The sequence below is a fragment of the Thunnus thynnus genome, chromosome 10, assembly GCF_963924715.1.
Source record: "Thunnus thynnus chromosome 10, fThuThy2.1, whole genome shotgun sequence".
NCBI lineage: Eukaryota > Metazoa > Chordata > Actinopteri > Scombriformes > Scombridae > Thunnus > Thunnus thynnus.
In genome coordinates this window covers 871,528-886,732 of record NC_089526.1, presented here as the reverse complement: position 1 = coordinate 886,732, position 15,205 = coordinate 871,528, and the positions used below count along the sequence as shown (strand labels likewise).

At 42.5% G+C, this 15,205-nt stretch overlaps 1 protein-coding gene across 1 annotated transcript; it reads right to left on the bottom strand.

Annotated features, from left to right (window-relative positions):
* Window positions 1-7,388: 7,388 nt before the first annotated feature.
* Window positions 7,389-13,365, bottom strand: tmem79b (transmembrane protein 79b). Its single transcript, XM_067600278.1, has 5 exons — window positions 13,226-13,365; window positions 10,565-11,097; window positions 9,633-9,827; window positions 9,012-9,243; window positions 7,389-7,902 (listed from the first exon to the last, which is right to left on the bottom strand). The coding sequence occupies exons 2-5, from the start codon at window positions 11,064-11,066 to the stop codon at window positions 7,698-7,700; spliced, it is 1,134 nt and encodes a 377-aa protein (XP_067456379.1). The 5' UTR covers window positions 11,067-11,097; window positions 13,226-13,365; the 3' UTR covers window positions 7,389-7,697.
* Window positions 13,366-15,205: the final 1,840 nt, after the last annotated feature.

Here is a 15,205-nt window from a genome sequence, read left to right as displayed (position 1 = left end):
GCCGAGCAGTTCCTACTGGACTGACTGGACGCCATGTTCAGCCTCCAGCTCTTATAACACATCCATCCATATATTATACATACACGCTGTACACAGAGACATTAGCAGAGAAGCTACACAGACGACGTCATGTCCCGCATGTCAGCACAACTTTCAGTTTGGAACTGTTTTTGAACCATTATGGGACTGAAAAACTAAAAGATCTGACAACAACCTGTCTGTCTCTCACCCATGCAGTCTTCAGCTCTGTTCTGCAGGTTCTGATGGTTCTGCTGGTTCTGATGGTTCTGCTGGTTCTGATGGTTCTGCTGGTTCTGATGGTTCTGATGGTTCCCTGCAGCAGGAGGATCTTCTTCCATGTGAACATCTGCAGGTCAGGGGGTCAAATGTTCAGTGACAGAAACCACCAGTGAAACTGGTCTACGACCTTTGACCCTGTTTCAGCTTCTCTTCAAGCAGCTGCAACACCAACGTGTCACAAAACATTTGTTTAATCATTTTGATCATTTGTTCAGTTGTAGATATTGATTATTGATTAGTGTGAAGGTTTTTCTCCACTGGTTGGTGAAATGTGTTTCATATAAAATGTCATAAATCAGGAACTATAGCGTGGGGGGCGGAGCCAAATCTGAATACAGTGTTCAAAAAAGCACAGATAGCAGGTTTTTATGAATATTTATTTTGTACGAATATTTTTAAAATGATTTCTTTTTGGGAAGAAAATCAAACGTGAAATAACAGCGAGCAGGTCTCTGCGTGTCTGGTGGAGCTGAGCCTTGGCTGAGCGGTCAGTGAGGTGACAGCAGCGTTTGAGACCCGGTGTGGGAACCATCCTTCACTGGTCCTTGTTTCACCAGGAATATTTCATCCTTTACAACGTACAAATAACAGCCTGACTAAGAAGCACAAATCCTGATGAAATATCGTCTGAATTTGAGCATTTAATCAACATCTTTAAATCATGTTTCAACCTGTTTTAAACGTCTTTCCAATAGGAAATGCTTACTGAGCAGGTTTGTGTGTGTGAACCGTTTGTTCCTGTGTGTTCGTGCTCCTGCCGTGTCTGTTCGGGTGTAACCACACGTACAGTCGTCACAACGGCTCCTGGAGGTTTGTGAGAAAGAGATAAAGGAGGATTCGCCGGCTGTTGAACGTCGCTGCTCTGCAGCAGCTTGTCTGTCTGTATCAGTAACTAAACAGCCGCTCTGAGCGTCAGTCTGATAAAACTGTATCGACTGTTTCTTTCCTCACTGAGTCCAACGGGTGAAACTCCAAACACCGTCTCTCATCTTTATACTTTTTTTAAATTATTAATTTATTTGTACGAGCAGATGAGAGCTGAGAGTTGGCGCTGTGGCGCTGGCTCCGCCCACAGGCCTCTGGGGTGTGGGCGGGGCCAGCGCCAGGTAAAAACTCACCTGGCTGTGATTGGTTGGCAGAAAAGACACTCTGGCACCTGGACAGAGGTGGGAGGGGCTCTGAGTAAACTGTGCTGATTGGCTGATCACTACTGGGATGGTTGATGTTGTTCCAGTATGAGCCAATGGTAGAGGAGGCTGCTGCTGACACGTCTGTCAACAGGAAACAGGAAGTGATTAAAGGTCAGAGGTCAGTCTGACACCTCCATTCATGCATAATAATACAATACAGTACTACACACTAATACTACATAGTATATATTAATACTTTACAGAATAAAAATGATGAAACAACAGAGTTCTGACAGAACAACAACTGTTGACTAGAAGATGTTAGAGGACGTGTGTGAATGTTGACAGATGAAATATCTCTGAAGATGAACTGTATCATGACAGGAAGTTATGAGCTGAGATGTTTTATTCACAGAGCTGGAAGTTAAACTGTAATCGTGTCAAAGTTTTTCACTTCTATACATTCTTCTACACACCTGAGCCTTCAGAGCTTAATATTTGAAAAAGTATCAAAGCAGAAAACAGTTGAATAGAAGCATAAATGTCCTTAAAGAGGAAGTTGAACATTTAAAGGGTTAATGTGGGTAGAAGTTGTGTGTGTGTGTGTGGGGGGGGGGGGGGGGATTCCCATCACTACAAGTCATCTGTTTTTAGTGTATAAAGAGTTAAATGTTGAAACTTTATCTGAACACGAAGCTTTCAGACTGAACAGAAACAAACAATGAGGTGAAGTGTGTTGAAAGTTGAGGAAACTGACCGTATGTTTGTCTGCGGAGCTTCCTGAAGGGACAGTTCTCTCTGATCCGCAGCAGGCAGGACTTCCTCCTCACAGGCAGAGACTCCATCAACAAAACACTCGCTTTCACCCTCAAACTCTGCTCAAACGACGTCCTTTCTTCACTTCAGTGAAGACTTCAGTCAACACAGAGTCTTCCGACAAACACCGACTGTGTCTGTGTCTGTGTGTGTGTGTGAGAGCTGAGCAGAGTCAACCCACACACACCTGAGCCTTCAAAGTAAAAGCTTGTCAGAACAGGTAAACAGAGACGTGCTGCAGCCTGAAGACAGAGCTGCGGTGGAAGAACAGTAACAAAAAGAGGGACTTTGGCACTAAATCTTATTTTGTTGCAATAAAATATATATTTTTTAATTAATAAATACATTTTCCTACTGATAACTAATAATTAATGAAGCTCTGTGTGTTTATATGTTTATGATCAGATTTATTCTTATACTTAACATTAAAATCAATAAATTATTCAGTCAGTTAAAAAAACATTTCTGATCAAATCAAGATACGATCAATAACATGAAATCAGTGGGGTTAGGGTCAGACTTCCCCACAGACAGGAAGTTCCATCAGTGACGTCACTTCACACCAAAACTTATCAGACTTTTAGCGTTTAGGTTTTTCTGCTTTTATTTTGAAGGCGGGCTGGGCGGGCAGTACTTCCTGTGTGTAGGTGTGAGTTTGTCACCTGACAGACTGGTTCAACTGGAAAAACACCAGCAGCTTCATGTGACTGAAGAGAACTGAACAGGACTGATTGGTAATCAATAGTCTGATCAGAGTGTCTGTGACATGTTTCCCAATGTGTCAGTCAATCAATCAATCAATCAATCAATCACACAGTTCCTCCTCCAGCGGCAAACTTGAACTGCAGATAAAATCAGGACGTTTTTCAAACTGAGACTCCAGCAGTAAATACTACATACTACTAACTAACGCAGTACTCAGTAAGTACTACATACTACTAACTAACGCAGTACTCAGTAAGTACTACATACTACTAACTAACGCAGTACTCAGTAAGTACTACAAACTACTAACTAACGCAGTACTCAGTAAGTACTACAAACTACTAACTAACGCAGTACTCAGTAAATACTACAAACTACTAACTAACGCAGTACTCAGTAAATACTACAAACTACTAACTAACGCAGTACTCAGTAAGTACTACATACTACTAACTAACGCAGTACTCAGTAAGTACTACAAACTACTAACTAACGCAGTACTCAGTAAGTACTACATACTACTAACTAACGCAGTACTCAGTAAGTACTACATACTACTAACTAACGCAGTACTCAGTAAGTACTACATACTACTAATGCAGTACTCAGTAAGTACTACATACTACTAACTAACGCAGTACTCAGTAAGTACTACATACTACTAACGCAGTACTCAGTAAGTACTACATACTACTAACTAACGCAGTACTCAGTAAGTACTATATAATACATACTACTAACTAATGCAGTACACAGTAAGTTTTTTAAGCAGGTTTTACAGGTGTTTGCAGGTGTCTGCAGTGTGTTTACAGGTGTTTGCAGTGTGTTTACATGTGTTTACAGGTGTTTACAGGTGTTTGCAGTGTGTTTACATGTGTTTACAGGTGTTTGCAGTGTGTTTACATGTGTTTACAGGTGTTTACATGTGTCTGCAGTGTGTTTACAGTGTGTTTACAGGTATTTACAGGTGTTTACAGGTGTTTGCAGTATGTTTACATGTGTTTACAGGTGTTTGCAGGTGTTTACAGGTGTTTGCAGTGTGTTTACAGGTATTTACAGGTGTTTGCAGTATGTTTACATGTGTTTACAGGTGTTTGCAGTATGTTTACATGTGTTTACAGGTGTTTACATGTGTCTGCAGTGTGTTTACAGTGTGTTTACAGGTGTTTGCAGTATGTTTACATGTGTTTACAGGTGTTTACATGTGTCTGCAGTGTGTTTACAGGTGTTTGCAGTGTGTTTACAGGTGTCTGTAGTGTGTTTACAGTGTGTTTACAGGTATTTACAGGTGTTTACAGGTGTTTGCAGTATGTGTACATGTGTTTACAGGTGTTTGCAGTGTGTTTACAGGTATTTACAGGTGTTTGCAGGTGTTTACAGGTGTTTGCAGTGTGTTTACAGTGTGTTTACAGGTGTTTGCAGTGTGTTTACATGTGTTTACAGGTGTTTGCAGTGTGTTTACAGGTATTTACAGGTGTTTGCAGGTGTTTACAGGTGTTTGCAGGTGTTTACAGGTGTTTGCAGTGTGTTTTCATGTGTTTACAGTGTGTTTACAGGTGTTTGCAGTGTGTTTGTGTGTTTGCAGTGCGTTTACAGGTGTTTGCAGTGTGTTTACATGTGTTTACAGTGTGTTTACAGGTGTTTACATGTGTTTACAGTGTGTTTACAGGTGTTAACAGGTGTTTACAGGTGTTTGCAGTGTGTTTACAGGTGTCTACATGTGTCTGCAGTGTGTTTACAGGTGTCTGCAGTGTGTTTACAGGTGTTTGCAGTGTGTTTACATGTGTTTACAGGTGTTTACAGGTGTTTGCAGTGTGTTTACATGTGTTTACAGGTGTTTGCAGTGTGTTTACATGTGTTTGCAGTGTGTTTACATGTGTTTACAGGTGTTTACAGGTGTTTACATGTGTTTACAGGTGTTTACAGGTGTTTGCAGTGTGTTTACATGTGTTTACAGGTGTTTGCAGTGTGTTTACATGTGTTTGCAGTGTGTTTACATGTGTTTACAGGTGTTTGCAATGTGTTTACATGTGTTTACAGGTGTTTACATGTGTCTGCAGTGTGTTTACAGTGTGTTTACAGGTATTTACAGGTGTTTACAGGTGTTTGCAGTATGTTTACATGTGTTTACAGGTGTTTGCAGGTGTTTACAGGTGTTTGCAGTGTGTTTACAGGTATTTACAGGTGTTTTCAGTATGTTTACATGTGTTTACAGGTGTTTGCAGTATGTTTACATGTGTTTACAGGTGTTTACATGTGTCTGCAGTGTGTTTACAGTGTGTTTACAGGTATTTACAGGTGTTTACAGGTGTTTGCAGTATGTTTACATGTGTTTACAGGTGTTTGCAGGTGTTTACAGGTGTCTGCAGTGTGTTTACAGGTGTTTGCAGGTGTTTAGAGGTGTCTGCAGTGTGTTTACATGTGTCTGCAGTGTGTTTACAGTGTGTTTACAGGTATTTACAGGTGTTTACAGGTGTTTGCAGTATGTTTACATGTGTTTACAGGTGTTTGCAGGTGTTTACAGGTGTTTGCAGTGTGTTTACAGGTATTTACAGGTGTTTGCAGTATGTTTACATGTGTTTACAGGTGTTTACATGTGTCTGCAGTGCGTTTACAGTGTGTTTACAGGTATTTACAGGTGTTTACAGGTGTTTGCAGTATGTTTACATGTGTTTACAGGTGTTTGCAGGTGTTTACAGGTGTCTGCAGTGTGTTTACAGGTGTTTGCAGGTGTTTAGAGGTGTCTGCAGTGTGTTTACAGGTGTTTGCAGTGTGTTTACAGGTGTCTGCAGTGTGTTTACAGTGTGTTTACAGGTATTTACAGGTGTTTGCAGTATGTTTACATGTGTTTACAGGTGTTTACATATGTCTGCAGTGTGTTTACAGGTGTCTGCAGTGTGTTTACAGGTGTTTGCAGTGTGTTTACAGGTGTCTGTAGTGTGTTTACAGTGTGTTTACAGGTATTTACAGGTGTTTACAGGTGTTTGCAGTATGTGTACATGTGTTTACAGGTGTTTGCAGTGTGTTTACAGGTATTTACAGGTGTTTGCAGGTGTTTACAGGTGTTTGCAGTGTGTTTACAGTGTGTTTACAGGTATTTACAGGTGTTTACATGTGTTTGCAGTATGTTTACATGTGTTTACAGGTGTTTACATGTGTCTGCAGTGTGTTTACAGGTGTCTGCAGTGTGTTTACAGGTGTTTGCAGTGTGTTTACAGGTGTCTGTAGTGTGTTTACAGTGTGTTTACAGGTATTTACAGGTGTTTACAGGTGTTTGCAGTATGTGTACATGTGTTTACAGGTGTTTGCAGTGTGTTTACAGGTATTTACAGGTGTTTGCAGGTGTTTACAGGTGTTTGCAGTGTGTTTACAGTGTGTTTACAGGTATTTACAGGTGTTTACATGTGTTTGCAGTATGTTTACATGTGTTTACAGGTGTTTACATGTGTCTGCAGTGTGTTTACAGGTGTCTGCAGTGTGTTTACAGGTGTTTGCAGTGTGTTTACAGGTGTCTGTAGTGTGTTTACAGTGTGTTTACAGGTATTTACAGGTGTTTACAGGTGTTTGCAGTATGTGTACATGTGTTTACAGGTGTTTGCAGTGTGTTTACAGGTATTTACAGGTGTTTGCAGGTGTTTACAGGTGTTTGCAGTGTGTTTACAGTGTGTTTACAGTGTGTTTACAGGTATTTACAGGTGTTTACATGTGTTTGCAGTATTTTTACATGTGTTTACAGGTGTTTGCAGTGTGTTTACAGGTATTTACAGGTGTTTGCAGGTGTTTACAGGTGTTTGCAGTGTGTTTGTGTGTTTGCAGTGCGTTTACAGGTGTTTGCAGTGTGTTTGTGTGTTTGCAGTGCGTTTACAGGTGTTTGCAGTGTGTTTGTGTGTTTGCAGTGCGTTTACAGGTGTTTGCAGTGTGTTTACATGTGTTTACAGTGTGTTTACAGGTGTTTACATGTGTTTACAGTGTGTTTACAGGTGTTTACAGGTGTTTACAGTGTGTTTACAGGTGTTTACATGTATCTGCAGTGTGTTTACAGGTGTTTACAGTGTGTTTACAGGTGTTTACAGGTGTTTGCAGTGTGTTTACAGGTGTTTGCAGTGTGTTTCCATGTGTTTACAGTGTGTTTACAGGTGTTTACAGGTGTTTGCAGTGTGTTTACAGGTGTTTACAGGTGTTTGCAGGTGTTTGCAGTGTGTTTACAGGTGTTTACATGTGTCTGCAGTGTGTTTACAGGTGTTTGCAGTGTGTTTACAGGTGTTTACAGTGTGTTTACAGGTGTTTACAGGTGTTTGCAGTGTGTTTACAGGTGTTTGCAGTGTGTTTACAGGTGTTTACAGTGTGTTTACAGGTGTTTACAGGTGTTTGCAGTGTGTTTACATGTGTTAACTGTGGAATCTTTATAAAAATGATAAAAACAGAAACAAACAAAAGTTTTTAATAAACCAAATATCAAATGTTTAATGATCATAAAATCAATACAAAATAAACAGGAAGTAAACAGGAAACAAACATCAGATGGTGGGCGGAGTTACATGTTATCCTTAAAAACTTTGATCCTTTTTACCAACGTTGTTTCTCTTTTTAAACATTACAAAATAAAACAGCTTTTATCAACTGATTTTTGTTTTGTTTTTTCAGCTTTTTGTTTTCAGATTTAGTTTATAAAAAAATAAAGTTTAAAAAAACAAAGTTGATTTGCAATATTTCAACCTGACAGGGAGGTTATTGATGGATCAGCTCTCATCCCCAGAACCTCTGTCTACCGGCGGGTGGAGTCAGCACCTCCTCAGGAGGAGGAGGCAAGCTGAAGATGGACCCCGACGCCTCGACTGAGAAGATGAAGTACATGTTGGTGACCATCATGGCGAGACTTGGCAGGAAGGAGAGGCCGAAACCGAAACCTCGAACACTGCTGCCGAAGGCTGCGGCCACCCAGTAAAACAGCCTGGAGACAGAAAACAAACGCACCTTCACTTAAAAGTTTCAACCAGCCAGGAGACAGAAAACAAACGCACCTTCACTTAAAAGTTTCAACCAACCAGGAGACAGAAAACAAACGCACCTTCACTTAAAAGTTTAAACAAACTGTAGAACATTTAGAACGTTCCATATTAAACAGACTGTAGAACCTTTGGAACGTTCCATATTAAGCAGACTGTAGAACCTTTGGAACGTTCCATATTAAACAGACTGTAGAACATTTAGAACGTTCCATATTAAACAGACTGTAGAACCTTTGGAACGTTCCATATTAAGCAGACTGTAGAACCTTTGGAACGTTCCATATTAAACAGACTGTAGAACCTTTGGAACGTTCCATATTAAACAGCAGGTAGAACCTTTGGAACGTTCCATATTAAGCAGACTGTAGAACCTTTGGAACGTTCCATATTAAACAGACTGTAGAACCTTTGGAACGTTCCATATTAAACAGCAGGTAGAACCTTTGGAACGTTCCATATTAAACAGACTGTAGAACATTTAGAACGTTCCATATTAAACAGCAGGTTGAACCTTTGGAACGTTCCATATTAAACAGACTGTAGAACCTTTGGAACGTTCCATATTAAACAGACTGTAGAACCTTTGGAATGTTCCATATTAAACAGCAGGTAGAACCTTTGGAACGTTCCATATTAAACAGACTGTAGAACATTTAGAACATTCCATATTAAACAGCAGGTAGAACCTTTGGAACGTTCCATATTAAACAGACTGTAGAACCTTTGGAACGTTCCATATTAAACAGACTGTAGAACCTTTGGAACGTTCCATATTAAACAGACTGTAGAACCTTTGGAACGTTCCATATTAAACAGACTGTAGAACCTTTGGAACGTTCCATATTAAACAGCAGGTAGAACCTTTGGAACGTTCCATATTAAACAGCAGGTAGAACCTTTGGAACGTTCCACAGTAAACAGCAGGTAGAACCTTTGGAACGTTCCACAGTAAACAGCAGGTAGAACCTTTGGAACGTTCCATATTAAACAGCAGGTAGAACCTTTGGAACGTTCCACAGTAAACAAGCATCACAGTAAACTTAAATCTCACCGTCCGAAGGCGAAGATGATGGTGAGCAGAGGGACGAGCTTCAGCTGCTCCTGGCTCAGGTACATTGCCATGACGACCAGCTGCAGGAAGTAGATCAGGAACAGGGAGGCGGAGTCAGAGACAAAGCGCCGGTGCACGCTGACCTCCTGAAGCTCCGCCTCCTTCACCTCCTCATCAAACAGAGGCCGAACAACACCCAACTTGAGCCGACTGACACCCAGAACCAGCCAACCTGAGAGGTGAGACAGGTGACACAGACAGGTGAGCAATAGACAGGTAGGACAGACAGGTGAGACAGACAGGTGAGACAGACAGGTGAGACAGGCAGGTGAGCGAGGGACAGGTGAGACAGACAGGTGAGCCATAGGTGAGACAGACAGGTGAGAAATAGACAGGTGAGACAGACAGGTGGGACAGACAGGTGAGACATAGACACGTAAGCAATAGGTGAGACAGACAGGTGAGAGACAAACAGGTGAGACAGACACAAGAGAAAAAGACAGGTGAGAGATAGACAGGTGAGCGATAGGTGAGACAGACAGGTGAGCGATAGGTGAGACAGACAGGTGAGCGATAGGTGAGACAGACAGGTGAGAGACAAACAGGTGCGACAGGACTCACCCAGGATGATGGGTGTGGCGGCGAACACGGAGCAGCGCAGTGTGTAGACGAGTCTGAGGGGGGCGCCATCAAGCAGGGGGGCGTCAAACGGCAGGAAGACATAACCCCCCCACACAAGGACGGGGAAGAAGAGCGCCGAACTCATCAGGGACACGCCTATCTTCAGAGTGTCTCTGCCAGTACAGCCCCGCCCACCTGAGAGAGAGAGAGAGACAGGTCAGAGCCCCGCCCACCTGAGAGAGAGAGACAGGTCAAAGCCCCGCCCACCTGAGAGAGAGAGAGAGAGAGACAGGTCAGAGCCCTGCCCACATGAGAGAGAGAGACAGGTCAGAGCCCCGCCCATGTGTGAGAGAGAGAGAGAGAGAGAGAGAGAGAGAGAGAGAGAGAGAGAGAGAGAGAGAGAGAGAGAGAGAGAGAGAGAGAGAGAGACAGGTCAGAGCCCTGCCCACATGAGAGAGAGAGAGACAGGTCAGAGCCCTGCCCACATGAGAGAGAGAGAGACAGGTCAGAGCCCCGTCCATGTGTGTGAGAGAGAGAGAGAGAGAGAGAGAGAGACAGGTCAAAGCCCCGCCCACATGAGAGAGAGAGAGAGAGAGAGAGAGAGAGAGAGAGAGAGAGAGAGAGAGAGAGAGAGAGAGACAGGTCAGAGCCCCGCTACCCTGAGAGAGAGACAGGTCAAAGCCCCGCCCACATGAGAGAGAGAGAGAGAGAGAGAGAGAGAGACAGGTCAGAGCCCCGCCCACATGAGAGAGAGAGAGAGAGAGAGAGAGAGAGAGAGAGAGAGAGAGAGAGAGAGAGAGAGAGAGAGAGAGAGACAGGTCAAAGCCCCGCCCACATGAGAGAGAGAGAGAGAGAGAGAGAGAGAGAGAGAGAGAGAGAGAGAGAGACAGGTCAGAGCCCCGCTACCCTGAGAGAGAGACAGGTATTCTTACATCTGGGAGGGGGTGTGTCCTGGGTCCAGTCGTACTGGTAGCCATGCTGGTTGTAGTCCTGTAGTCCTTGGGGATCCAGGAAGGGGCTCTTCTCTAACTCCCAGAATGCCTCGCTCTCTCTGGGTGAGGAGGGCGAGTGCAGGACGGTCACTGCAGGACTGAACACCTGAGCTGCTTTCTCCGGCAGGCGGTTCTCCGCAGGCTCCTCCTCCTCCAGGTGTGTCTCCCTTGACTCCGCCCCCTCCACCGCCGGCCCTGACGCCTTGTCTTTACCTGCCCCGCCCCTCCTCGCCCTCCCCTCGGCCATCAGCTCCCTCTCGCTCTCCGTCCAGCTCGCTGCATCTCGGAGAGACACGTCTGACCTCACACTCATCCTGTCACCTTTACCTGTCTGTCCACCTGTCTGTCTGTCTCCTGGCCACTGCAGCGTGCTGGCTTCCATCATGGCGGACTTCACCACCTCCTCCTCTTGTGTCACCTTTGTCCCCCCGCTGTCGTCCATCTTCCTGTCAGAGTGTCTTCAGGCCGATCGTCTGTCAGAGAGAACAGTTAACCAATAATCAGTTAATCGGTTCATGAGTCATCGTATCAGTTACAGTAATCAGAGCACCAAATTTGGGTTCATCCACTGTTGAAAATAGTCCCAATAAATGGACATTGGGAACACTGGGAACACTGGGAACACTGGGAACACTGGGAACACTGGGAACTCCTCCTCTACAGTTACCTGGAACATTTTGAACACTGAATAAATAAAAGGATTTTTTCTACGTAACGCTGACATCTACTGTCGATCAGGTGGAATTACATCAACTGTAAAATCATCATCAGCACGATGAAGAGTCACAGGAGACATTTAATCACAAAACATCAGTGGAAGAAGAATTCAGATCCTTTACTGCAGTAAAAGAACCAATACAGCAAAGTACAAATACTCCATTACAAGTAAAAGTCCTGCATGAAAAATCCTCCTGCAGTAAAAGTACATAAGTATTATGAGCTTGATGTAGTTAAAGTATTGCAGTAAAAGTACATAAGTATTATGAGCTTGATGTAGTTAAAGTATTGCAGTAAAAGTACATAAGTATTATGAGCTTGATGTAGTTAAAGTATTGCAGTAAAAGTACATAAGTATTATGAGCTTGATGTAGTTAAAGTATTGCAGTAAAAGTACATAAGTATTATGAGCTTGATGTAGTTAAAGTATTGCAGTAAAAGTATATAAGTATTATGAGCTTGATGTAGTTAAAGTATTGCAGTAAAAGTACATAAGTATTATGAGCTTGATGTAGTTAAAGTATTGCAGTAAAAGTACATAAGTATTATGAGCTTGATGTAGTTAAAGTATTGCAGTAAAAGTAGTGGTTTGGTCCCTCTGACTGATATATTATTATATATGACATCATTAGATTATTAATAGTGAAGCATCAGTGTTAGAGCAGCATGTTACTGTTGTAGCTGCTGGAGGTGGAGCTAGTTTACACTACTTTATATACAGTTAGCTAGTTTAGTCCAGTGGTTCCCAACCTAGGGGTCGGGTCCCTCCAAAGGGTCAGCAGATAAATCTGAGGGGTGGTGAGATGATTAATGGGAGAGGAAAGAAGAAAAAACAAAGTTCTGATACACAAATCTGTTTTCAGTTTTTGGACTTTTTCTCTAATCTTTGATTTTTGCTGAAATATTGGATCATTTGAACATTTATTGAAATGAAAGCATGTGAGAAGTTTAGAGGGAAAAATCACTATTTGGTGGAGCTGTTAACAACTCATAGACATGTGAAATGTGACCCCGACTACACACTGCTTTTTGTAAGACGTCAAAAGACAAAAAGGTTGGAAACCACTGGTTTCATCTTTAACAATGTGTTGTATTTTAAAAGCTTGTTATATTATCCATTGTGTCAAATCTTCATCTGAAAAGTAACTAAAGCTGTCAAATAAATGTAGTGGAGTAGAAAGTACAATATTTCCCTCTGACATGTAGAAAGTAGCATCACATGGAAATACTCAAGTAAAGTACAAGTACCTCAAAATTGTACTTAAGTACAGTAATGGAGTAAATGTATTTAGTTATTTTCCAGCACCGATGTTTAAATAAACATTAACAGAGAAACTGAACAGGCTCGTCGATGATGTAACAACATATTTCAACGTTGCTGGAACATCCAGACAACATGTCCAGGTAATGTCCAGGTAACGTCCAGGTAACGTCCAGGTAACGTCCAGGTAACTGTCATTAGCTCACCTGACTGTATCACTGCTGTCCTGTCACGTTATCACATCAGTGATTTTATTGCCCTTCATAATATATAGCAACAGTAAACAGCTGATTCTGAACCCAGCAGGTGAGGTTAGCTCCGCCCATTGTATGTGACGTCACTCGGACTCTGACATGGCGGCCGTGAGGCGTTTTGGATTAAACATCAGATTTAAAACAAATCAGAGTAAAAACCGCAAATGAGTATTATACGTCATCACCTGTGTGTGTATCGCAGACAGACTGTGTGTTAATATCCAGAAACAAACTGATAAATAATCAATATTCAGACTGTGTGCTAACATGCTAACATGCTAACAGAGCTACAAACGGACTCAGATTAAACTAAACTTTAAACTCAAACTGAGTCTGAACTAAAGATTAAAGTTCAGATTAAATAATCACCTTGACGATCTGATCTTCCTCTTCTTCTTCCTCCTCTTCTTACTCTTCTTCCACTTGTTTCTCTTCTGTTGTTGTTTGTGAAACTCTCCGGAAGTCCACTGCAGGTGTGGTCACGTCACGTCACGTCAGGTGAATGACAGAGAAACTGGTTTTAAAGGAAAAGTCTCCGGCGGGTTTATTATTATATTACAGTTACAGACAGAAATATTTCCATCGTTTACTTCATAAACAGTAGAATATACAAGTATTGTCAGAAGAATGTACCTCAAGTATAAAAAGTGAAACTTCGTTATGCAGTAAACTGTCAGTCAGTGTTTTTATCAGCTGGAACTGTGCTTTTATACACTGCTGAGTTGTTTTATCTTTAATAATGATTCATATCTAATAAACTGATAATTCGTTGGAAAAGCTTTATGGGTAAAGTAACATCTGTCAGATACATGGAGCTACTGCAGTAAACAATATAGATAAATATAGTAAACAATACTTCAAACTTAACCACAGTACTTCATCAGTACTTCATCAGTACTTCATCAGTACTGAATCAGCAGGTGAAAATATCAAAATGAAACTAAAGAAATGAAAACAAAAGTGATGGAAATTAGAGAAAAAATAGTGTTTTAAACCAAAATGACAATCACAAAATAACACAAGTAAGACATGAACATATGTAGAGAAGGAAAAGAGGAGAAGGAGAGGAGGAGATAGAGGAGGAAAACAGGAGGTAAAGGAGGAGAAGAGGACATGAGAAGGAAAGAAGAGGAGGAAATATAAGGGTAGAGGAAGGAAGGACAGAGGGAGCTAGAGGAGGAAAGGAGGAGGTAGAGAAAGAAAGGATGTAGAGAACAAAAGAAGGAGGTAGAGGAGGAAACTTGGAGGGTTTGAGGTCTTAACAGAGATGGCGTGTCTACCAGGTTCTGGTTGAAAGTGATTGTGAGTGTCACACAGACTCAGATCCCAGAACTCCTGGATGACACATCCCACCTCCTCCAGACCTCCTTTGAGATGATGCCATCAGGGCGGAGCTTCAGTCTGCTGGACACAGAAAAACCTCCATCCTCACTGCCAAGATCAACAGCAACTCAAACTGCAACCTGCAGACGTCCTGAACTACACAGCATCTGTATATGTGCTGTAGACTATCACCAGAGCTATACACCAGCAAGACTGGACCTAGAGGAGAGGAGGAGGAAGGAAGGAGGTAGAGAAGGAAGGAAGGAGGTAGAGAAGGAAGGAAGGAGGTAGAGGAGGAATGAAGGAGGTAGAGGAGGAAAGAAGGAGGTAGAGAAGGAAGGAAGGAGGTAGAGAAGGAAGGAAGGAGGTAGAGAAGGAAAGAAGGAGGTAGAGAAGGAAGGAAGGAGGTAGAGAAGGAAGGAAGGAGGTAGAGGAGGGAAGGAAGGAGGTAGAGAAGGAAGGAAGGAGGTAGAGGAGGGAAGGAAGGAGGTAGAGAAGGAAAGAAGGAGGTAGAGAAGGAAGGAAGGAGGTAGAGAAGGAAGGAAGGAGGTAGAGAAGGAAAGAAGGAGGTAGAGAAGGAAGGAAGGAGGTAGAGGAGGAAGGAAGGAGGTAGAGAAGGAAGGAAGGAGGTAGAGAAGGAAAGAAGGAGGTAGAGGAGGAAAGAAGGAGGTAGAGAAGGAAGGAAGGAGGTAGAGAAGGAAAGAAGGAGGTAGAGGAGGAAAGAAGGAGGTAGAGAAGGAAAGAAGGAGGTAGAGAAGGAAAGAAGGAGGTAGAGAAGGAAAGAAGGAGGTAGAGAAGGAAGGAAGGAGGTAGAGAAGGAAGGAAGGAGGTAGAGGAGGGAAGGAAGGAGGTAGAGAAGGAAGGAAGGAGGTAGAGGAGGAAAGGAAGGAGGTAGAGAAGGAAAGAAGGAGGTAGAGAAGGAAAGAAGGAGGTAGAGAAGGAAGGAAGGAGGTAGAGGAGGAAGGAAGGAGGTAGAGAAGGAAAGAAGGAGGTAGAGAAGGAAGGAAGGAGGTAGAGAAGGAAAGA

What these genes read in the sequence shown, in the direction of transcription:
- tmem79b (XM_067600278.1), bottom strand. Translation starts at nt 11,066, where the DNA reads ATGGACGACAGCGGGGGGACAAAGGTGACACAAGAGGAGGAGGTGGTG. An exon ending in GGACACACCCCCTCCCAGAT is followed by an intron (nt 9,828 to 10,564) that starts GTAAGAATACCT and finishes TCTCTCTCTCAG; the next exon opens with GTGGGCGGGGCTGTACTGGC. An exon ending in CGCCACACCCATCATCCTGG is followed by an intron (nt 9,244 to 9,632) that starts GTGAGTCCTGTC and finishes CTCACCTCTCAG; the next exon opens with GTTGGCTGGTTCTGGGTGTC.